The 9,763-nt window shown below is 40.9% G+C and overlaps 1 protein-coding gene across 1 annotated transcript; it reads left to right on the top strand.

The window, feature by feature from the left end:
- Positions 1-8,124, top strand: LOC145428993 (uncharacterized). Its single transcript, XM_080302184.1, has 2 exons — positions 1-832; positions 7,992-8,124. Exon 1 carries the CDS (start codon positions 119-121, stop codon positions 812-814), a length of 696 nt encoding a protein of 231 aa, XP_080158310.1. The 5' UTR covers positions 1-118; the 3' UTR covers positions 815-832; positions 7,992-8,124.
- The last annotated feature ends 1,639 nt before the right edge of the window (positions 8,125-9,763 follow it).

Consider the following 9,763-nt stretch of genomic DNA (forward strand, 5'->3'; position numbering starts at 1 on the left):
GACCTCTGGAAAACTCAGAAGTTGATGTTTTTGAACCGTAGCGGTGAGAGAGAGGAAGGACGCTAGCATCAACTAGCTAGCCGGTCGTCACGGCAACGCTACAAGAGCGTCTCTCAGCATGGGCCCGAAAAAAGTTCTGTCAGCCGAGGAAGGAGACGATATTAAGAAGTCGCTGGAGTTTATGACAGAGGAGATTTCTACTGTCAAACTGCAGCAGAAAGCCATCCTGGACCTGGTCGAGGAAGTTAAGGCTCTCCGCATCCAGAACGCCGAGAAGGATCGGCGGCTGGCGTACCTGGAGAACAGAGTGGCGGATTTGGAGCAGGACACCCGGATGAACGATGTTATCATCACGGGGCTTCGCATCAAACCCCGGTCATACGCCCGGGCGGTCGCCACTGACAATGTAGGAGGGCCAGGAGAGGAAGATGTCAACTCCACGGAGCATCAAGTGGTTACCTTTTTACGGTCCAAAGGTGTGGAAGTGGATTATAACAACATTGAGGCTTGCCACCCTCTACCCCGAAAAAATGACAGTGACAAACCAGCCATCATTGTGAGATTTGCAAACAGAAAACAGAAAACAGCACTGTTAAAACAAGGAAAGAAACTGAAAGGATCCGATGTCTTCATGAACGAACATCTGATAAAAAGAAATGCGGACATTGCCAGGAAAGCACGTTACTTGAAGAAACAGGGAAAAATTCAAAATACATGGACCACCAACTGCAAAGTATTCATTAAACTCAATGGAACACCGGAACAAGCCAAAGTGTTGGTCATCAGAAATATGGAGGAGCTGGACAAATACTGAGGTCAACTTACTCTGGAGGTATGAATACACATGTGACGTGACACACAACACAACACATGGCACAGTCCAAAAGAACTTCATCTGCATCCGGCAACAATATCAACATGAGTCATTGGAATTCTCTTTATGATAATCTGGAACTGAGAACATTTCGATACACAGACCATAATGTTCTAGACTTAGAAAAGGATATAGACCCGGAAAATAATTTCTTCTACAACATCAGCTGTAACTGCTGCTACTTCACTGATGAACAGTTTAAACACACCATCAACACGGAAAATAAATGATCAATAATCCATTTTAATAGCAGAAGTCTGTATGCCAACTTCAACAATATAAAGGAATATCTAAATGAGTTGACAAATCCATTTGGAATTATTGCCATTTCTGAAACATGGATCAATGCGGAGAAAGGAATGGACTTTGGACTGGAGGGATATGAAGTGAATTTTGTAAATAGAAGGAACAAGAGTGGAGGGGGAGTAGCTGTGTATGTGGATAAAAACCTAAACTACAAGGTGGTAGAAAGTATGACAACTGTAATTGATAATTTACTAGAATGTATAACAATTGAAATTTATAAGGAAAAAGAGAAAAATGTAATAATTAGCTGTATATATAGAACACCTGGCTCTAGTATTCAAGTATTTAATGACTTCATAGAGGAAATATTCTCTAAAACAAATCAAAAAGTTATGTTTATCTGTGGTGATTTTAATATTGACCTGTTGAATCCAAAAAAGCATAAAATGACCGACGAATTCCTAAACACTATGTACAGTTTGAGTTTACATCCTAAAATAACCAGGCCTAGCAGAATTACACCACATTGTGCCACCTTACTTGACAATATTTTCACTAACAATATGGAAAACAACATTGTGAGCGGAATATTAATTAATGACATCAGTGATCACCTACCAGTTTTTGCAGTTTATGACACTAATTATAAGAAAAATCAGCATGAAGAACAACTGAGATACAGACGTGTAAGGACAGAAGAAACTATGACTGCATTTAAGAACGATCTATTAAATCAGGACTGGGACAATGTGTACAAAGAAGCTGATATTGATATTGCATATGGCATATTTTTAAGAATATTCATGGAGTTGTACGATAAAAACTGTCCAACAATAAAATACAACAGAAAGCACAAATATTCAGATAGACCATGGCTCACTAAGGGTTTACAAAATGCATGTAAAAAGAAAAATACACTCTATAGGGAATACCTAAAACAAAGAACAAAAGATGCTGAAAATAAATATAAAAAATACAAAAATAAGTTGACCAATATTATACGTGTATGTAGAAAGGAGTATTATAGTAAAATATTGAACAACAATAAACATAATATGAAAGGAATATGGGATGTTTTAAACGGTATCATTAAAAATAATTCTGGACAACAAAGTTATCCTCAATACTTTATCGATAATGGCAATATTATGGAAAACACTGCTGATAAGGTCAACAGCTTTAATCATTATTTTGTAAATATTGGACCAAAACTGGCAGAACAAATTCCTGAGTCACTGCCATCAGTAGACTGTAGTTAAAACCTGATTGATAGGAACCCTAACTCAATGTTCCTCACATCAGTGGAGGAAAAAGAAATAATTGACATTGTACACATGTGTAAATATAAAACATCCACTGATTGTAATGATATTGACATGAAAATCGTCAAGAAGGTCATTGAAGGAATTGTAGGACCTCTAACATATATTTGCAACTTATCATTTCAGACGGGAAAAGTGCCAAACAAAATGAAAATAGCTAAAGTTGTGCCGCTGTATAAAACCGGGGATAGACACCACTTCACAAATTACAGGCCTGTTTCTTTACTACCACAATTCTCCAAAATCCTAGAAAACCTGTTTAATAAACGATTAGACAAATTCTTAGATAAATATAAATTACTCTCTGACAGTCAATATGGATTCAGATCAAAAAGATCAACATCTCTGGCATTAATCGAATCAATTGAGGAGATTACGAATGCTATAGATCAGAAACAGTATGCAGCTGGAGTATTTCTGGATCTCAAGAAAGCATTCGACACAATCAATCATGACATATTAATTAATAAACTGGAACGGTATGGGATTAGGGGGGTTGTACTGCAATGGGTGAAAAATTATTCAAGTGACCGGAAACAATTTGTGAAGCTGGGTGTCCATTCCTCATCATGCTTGGACATTGCCTGTGGTGTTCCACAAGGCTCTGTGCTGGGTCCAAAATTATTTATTATTTATATAAATGATATTTGTAAGGCATCTGATATATTAAAATTAGTATTATTTGCAGATGACACAAATATTTTTTGTTCTGGGGGGAATCTAAAGGAGCTGCTGGATACAATTACTTCAGAAATGTGCAAAATTAAAAAATGGTTTAACAGGAACAAACTATCGCTAAATCTAAGTAAAACTAAAATTATCTTATTTGGGAATTCCCTTAGAAATGCACAAGTGCAGATTCATGTAGATGGTGTGGAAATTGAAAGAGTACTTGAACATAAGTTTCTTGGTGTGATTATAGATGATAAATTAAACTGGAAGTCTCATATAAATCATATACATAACAAAATTTCAAGAAGTGTCTCAATCTTGAGTAAAGTAAAACACATTCTGGACCACAAATCACTCCACATTCTCTATTGTTCCCTGATTGCACCGTATTTGAATTACTGTGCAGAGGTTTGGGGCAATACTTACAAATGTTCGCTATCATCAATCTTTATATTACAAAAAAGGGCCATAAGGATAATCCATAAAACTGGTTACAGAGATCATACAAATCCACTATTCTTAAAATCAAAAATTCTAAAATTCACAGATCTGGTTCATTTTCTCACAGCACAAATTATATATAAAGCAATAAATAACCTGCTTCCTGACAATATTCTAAAAATGTTTTCTAGAAGGGAACGGGGATACAATTTGAGGGGGGAATTAAATTTAAAACATCCTCGTATCCGTACAACATTAAAAAGTTTTTGCATCTCTGTGTGTGGAGTGAAGCTGTGGAACAGACTAAGTAAAGATATGAAGCAATGTCCAAGCATGGCGCAGTTTAAAAAGCGGTTTAAGGATATGGTTTTTACAGGGTACAGGGAAAAGGTAGAGATTTGATAGGGTGTTCTTGTCTAATATTTTCATGTGTGTGCGCGTGAATGTTGGTATGGGTATATATATATATATATATATATATATATATATATATATATATATGTATATGTATATGTATATGTATATATATATATATATATATATATATATATATATATATATATATATATATATATGTATATGTATGTATATATATATATATATATATATATATATATATATATATACATATATATATATATATATATAACTGAAGGCCGGACGGTCCTGATCCCCAAGGACCCCAAGAAGGGACCGGTCCCCTCCAACTACCGACCAATAACCTGCCTCAGTACTACATGGAAGCTCCTGTCAGGCATCATATCGGCTAAGATGAACAGGCACATGGGTCAATACATGAGCGGGACACAGAAAGGGATGGGCAAGAATACCAGAGGTGCAAAACACCAGCTACTGGTAGACAGAACAATCAGCCGAGACTGCAAGACCAGACTGACCAACCTGTGCACTGCCTGGATTGATTACAAGAAGGCCTATGACTCAATGCCCCACAGCTGGATACTGGAATGCCTAGAATTGTACAAGATCAATGGGACCCTAAGAGCCTTCATCAGGAACTCAATGGGGATGTGGCGTACAACACTAGAGGCCAACTCCAAGCCCATAGCACAAGTCACCATCAAGTGCGGGATCTACCAAGGAGATGCTCTGTCCCCACTGCTGTTCTGCATAGGCCTGAACCCCCTCAGTGAGATCATTAACAAGACTGGCTACGGATACCGACTACGGAACGGAGCAGTTGTCAGCCACCTCCTGTACATGGATGACATCAAGCTGTATGCCAAGAGTGAACGAGACATCGATTCACTGATCCACACTACCAGGCTATACAGCAATGACATTGGAATGTCGTTCGGACTGGAGAAGTGTAGTCGGATGGTAACAAAGAGAGGGAAGGTAGTCAGAACTGAGGGGATTGAACTACCAGAAGGCAACATTGCAGACATAGAGGACAGTTACAAGTACCTGGGGATCCCGCAGGCAAATGGGAACCATGAAGAGGCCGCTAGAAAGGCTGCAACCACCAAGTACCTGCAGAGGGTCAGGCAAGTCCTGAGGAGTCAGCTGAATGGTAAGAACAAGATCCGGGCCATCAACACATACGCCCTGCCCGTGATCAGGTACCCTGCTGGGGTAATAAGCTGGCCAAAGGAGGAGATAGAAGCCACTGACATAAAGACAAGAAAGCTCCTGACCATGCATGGAGGGTTTCACCCCAAGTCCAGCACCCTGAGGCTGTACGCTAAGCGGAAGGAAGGGGGCCGGGGACTGGTGAGTGTCAGCACCACAGTCCAGGATGAGACAAGGAACATCCAAGAATACATTGGGAAGATGGCCCCAACTGACCGAGTGCTCAGTGAATACCTCAGGCAGCAGAAACCCAAGAAAGAGGAGGGAGACGAGGAACCATCATGGAAGGACAGGCCCCTGCACGGTATGTACCACCGGCAGATAGAGGAGGTGGCTGATATCCAGAAATCCTACCAGTGGCTGGACAAAGCTGGACTGAAAGACAGCACAGAGGCACTAATCATGGCAGCACAAGAACAAGCTCTGAGTACAAGATCCATAGAGGCTGGGGTCTATCACACCAGGCAAGACCCCAGGTGCAGGCTTTGTAAAGATGCCCCAGAAACAATCCAGCACATAACAGCAGGGTGCAAGATGCTAGCAGGCAAGGCATACATGGAACGCCATAACCAAGTGGCCGGCATAGTGTACAGGAACATCTGTGCCGAGTATAACCTGGAAGTCCCAAGGTCAAAATGGGAGATGCCCCCAAGGGTGGTGGAGAATGACCGAGCTAAGATCCTGTGGGACTTCCAGATACAGACGGACAAAATGGTGGTGGCTAACCAACCGGACATAGTGGTGGTAGACAAACAGAAGAAGACGGCCGTAGTGATCGATGTAGCGGTTCCGAATGACAGCAACATCAGGAAGAAGGAACACGAGAAGCTGGAGAAATACCAAGGGCTCAGAGAAGAGCTCGAGAGGATGTGGAGGGTGAAGGTAACGGTGGTCCCCGTGGTAATCGGAGCACTAGGTGCGGTGACTCCCAAGCTAGGCGAGTGGCTCCAGCAGATCCCGGGAACAACATCGGAGATCTCTGTCCAGAAGAGCGCAGTCCTGGGAACAGCTAAGATACTGCGCAGGACCCTCAAGCTCCCAGGCCTCTGGTAGAGGACCCGAGCTTGAAGGATAAACCGCCCGCAGGGGCGTGCTGGGTGTTTTTTTTTTTTATATATATATATTTGTAGGTTGTGTATCCTTGAGGTGTTAATGGGGTTATTGTAAATGTGTATATGTGTGTGTGTGTGTATATACGTATGTATGGATAGATAGAAACATATATGTATATATATAAAAATAAAAATTACACATAACATATAATGTAATTGCAATGAGGTATTTCTGTAGTCTATTGATACTAGATAGTGGAAAAGGGGTGGGATTAAATAAGCTTATGCTTCTTCCTGCTCCGTTTTGAACATGAAAGTTATTTGTAGTTGTGGTTACTCGTTTTCCTTTTGTTTTGCTTTGTTCATTTGTCTCTTTTAATTCTATGTTGTTGTACTTTTTCAACATGTTCAAAATAAAGATTCAATCAATCAATTTTTCTGTTTGGCTTCAAATCTGAGTCTCCAAAAGCCAGTCAGACAGTAGAGTTGGTATAAACAGAGAGAGGAGATGAAGCTCTTTTTTAGACAGAGGAAGGAAAATGTTTAGATTCACTTAAAAGGATAATTCTGTATTTTTAGCACTTTCCACTTTCACTTTCATGCCATTAAGCTCTAATTAGCTTTAATTTCACTTCAAATACACGAACACAGAAAAGTAAGAGTGTGATTCTGCCAAAGGTAAAACCTAAACTGTAGCATTTTGAAAGGTCCCTGCTCACTGACCCCTCTGTCTCTTCACTGCTGTATATGTGCTGGGTTATTTGGACTACATTGCATTGTACAGTTAGACTATGATTGTATCTGTGGGGCTTAAAAACAATGACATTTGTCCACTCACTCACAGTGGATTCATTTTCAAAGATCAGCACTTCTTTAGAGCTGATCTGGAGACATTAACTGGCTCTAGATGACAGAAAGCGCTGCAAGGACAGAAAAAACAGGATTAATTTGGTGCACATCATGACAGCTGGGATTCATGTATTGTGCATATTTTGTGCTGAGGCTTTCTCTTTGTGACTGAGGTCCGTACTGGCGGTGGGATTTGTATTGAGCGTGCAGTGCAGAGTGATCAGACACACGTGCTGTTCCACAAACAGGATGTTTTTATTGTAGTCACTGCAGGAAGTGAGATCGGTGAGAAATAAACCAGGAGAGATGGAAGGAACAGATCAAACAGCAGATCCTAAAGTCCATGATACAATCTGAATGAGGAGAAAAGGCTCACTGTGTGGAAGGCTGAGATACTCGTCATTTCTGAGGACGAGCAGCAGAGACAGGCCACAGAGTATTTTCCCAAAAGTCTCGGGGATCATCGAGATGTTTTCTGGCAAAACTGAGAGCAGCCTTTGTTCCTTTTGCTCAGCAGGGGTTTCTATCTTACAGTGTGATTTGTAGATTTACACAACTGAAATCAATAATATGTAAGCAGACACCCAGCTGCATCTGTCCACTAAACCTGATTCTGCTCTCCCCGTCCTCCCTCACCCTCTGCTTAGCTGAACTAAATTCATGGTTCTCTTCTAATTTTCTCAAACTCAACAGTAATAAATCCGAGCTCCTCTTGGTCGGCACTAAGTCAACATTATCCAGAACCAACAGTTTCTCTGTTACTATCAATAACTCGCCGGTCTTCGTTTCTTCCTCTGTGAAAAGTTTGGGTCTCATCCTCCACAGCACTCTATCTTTCAATTCACACATTAATAACGTCACTCGGTCTGCATATTTTCAGTTGCGCAACAATAATCGTCTCTGTCCTTTTCTCTCCCCACATGCCGCTGCCATTCTTGTCCACAGCCTTGTTACTTCCCGGACTGATTATTGTAACTCACTTCTTTCTGGTCTTACTCAAACATCCACCCACAAGCTCCAACGCGTCCAGGACTCTGCTGCTCGTATCATCACCAGGACCCCTTCTGTCCACCACATCACTCCTGTCCTGCAGCAGCTTCATTGGCTCCCGGTCGCATCAATTTCAAAATACTCTTGTACACATTTAAGGCTGTTCATCATCTCTCTCCTCCATATCTCTCTGACCTGGTTAAGATCACCGCCCCATCTCTGTGTCTCACATCTTCTTCTTCCCTTTCACTCTCCGTCCCCTCCCCCCGTCTTGCCACCACGGGGAGCTTTCAGCTGCTCCACGACTCTGGAGTTCCCGACCTCCTGATTTAAGAAACATCTCTTCCTTCTCTCTCTTTAAGTCCAAGCTCAAATCCCATTTGTACAAAATAAATGTACCCACATACCCACATAACCTCTCCACTCTGCTATTTTATTTATGTCTTGTGCTTTTATGATTCTGTAAACTGCTTGCTTTTATGTTGCTTTATTCTACTCTGTACAGCGACCTTGAGTGTTTTGAAAGGTGCTTTCAAATAAAATGTATTATTATTATTATTATATTTCATGAGCTGTCCTGGCTGATTTCCACCCTCTACACCAGGGGTGGGCAATTAATTTTTACAAGGGGCCACATGAGAAACCTGAGTTGCATCAGAGGGCCACATCAACAACATCTTGAACCCAAGTCTGCTTAACTTTCTTAAATTGTAAAATTCACTAAATGATATATTACGAATAGCTGGCACAAACGACAAACAGGAGGGAATGTTGGAATTGATATTTTTTATATTTTCATTTATGCTTAGAAATATATAATCATCTGTATGCTGATAAAAATCACATCCTCATTAGGTCTGATTAGATTCTGTGTGCATGTGTACCATGAGATGAGAGGAAGCAGCCTCAACCTGATAATTTCCTGATAGCTTTAGTCTGTTTCTTCAAAGTGCAAGACTAAATGTTCGTCTGAGACAACACCTGTTGCACGTTACTGTTCTTACTTCTGCTGTTCTGCATGCCTCATACACACAGTTTAAGATCATTGAAAGGTCGTATGTCTATGGATAGTATAGCTGGAAACACACGCACAGACAGAATACAGACACTGATGTTCAGAGATGCCTGCTTAAGAAGGTCACGTGTATTTGTAATTGCATATTCATGATTGATTGCTTGCTGACAATAAAAAGAGCTGCAGTGAAGGAATCAGTCGAAGTGAGCTGAGTTCAGGTGAAGGAATCCTTCCCTCGTGAGCCACAAACGCAGAGCGCCTTCTTGCCTTGTTTTGTCGTGCAGTTATTGGTCTTGTGTTCCAGCGGGGTTTTGTACTTTAATAAAGCCAACACTCCTCATCCCCGTGATGATGATCACTGGACAGGAAAGCAGGTGGGCATTCAGTGAAGGATGATGTCAGTCGAAATCCTTCTGAACGAACCGTCTAACACGGCGACGTGATGACGAGCCACAAATGACCAAATCAGTTCACAGGTTGGACTCTGTTCCCCTCTACTGTCTCCACTGAGAACATCTCACATCTGCTCCTCTCACACAACATCACACGGACCCTTTCTCCCTCCTCTCTACTGGACGTCACATCGTCCAATCACATGATTTAACACAAAGTTTAAACTTGACCTTTAAAATCACTTCATTGAATCTTATTTAACACAGAAATACCATCACACATGGATGTGATTCATTTCATGTTTCATTCAGTTTATGTA

The sequence above is a fragment of the Astatotilapia calliptera genome, chromosome 5 (genome assembly GCF_964374335.1).
Source record: "Astatotilapia calliptera chromosome 5, fAstCal68.1, whole genome shotgun sequence".
In the NCBI taxonomy this organism is placed as follows: Eukaryota; Metazoa; Chordata; class Actinopteri; order Cichliformes; family Cichlidae; genus Astatotilapia; species Astatotilapia calliptera.

Bases quoted from the DNA above. Each gene is read 5' to 3' on its own strand.
- LOC145428993 (XM_080302184.1), top strand. From the start codon at position 119: ATGGGCCCGAAAAAAGTTCTGTCAGCCGAGGAAGGAGACGATATTAAG.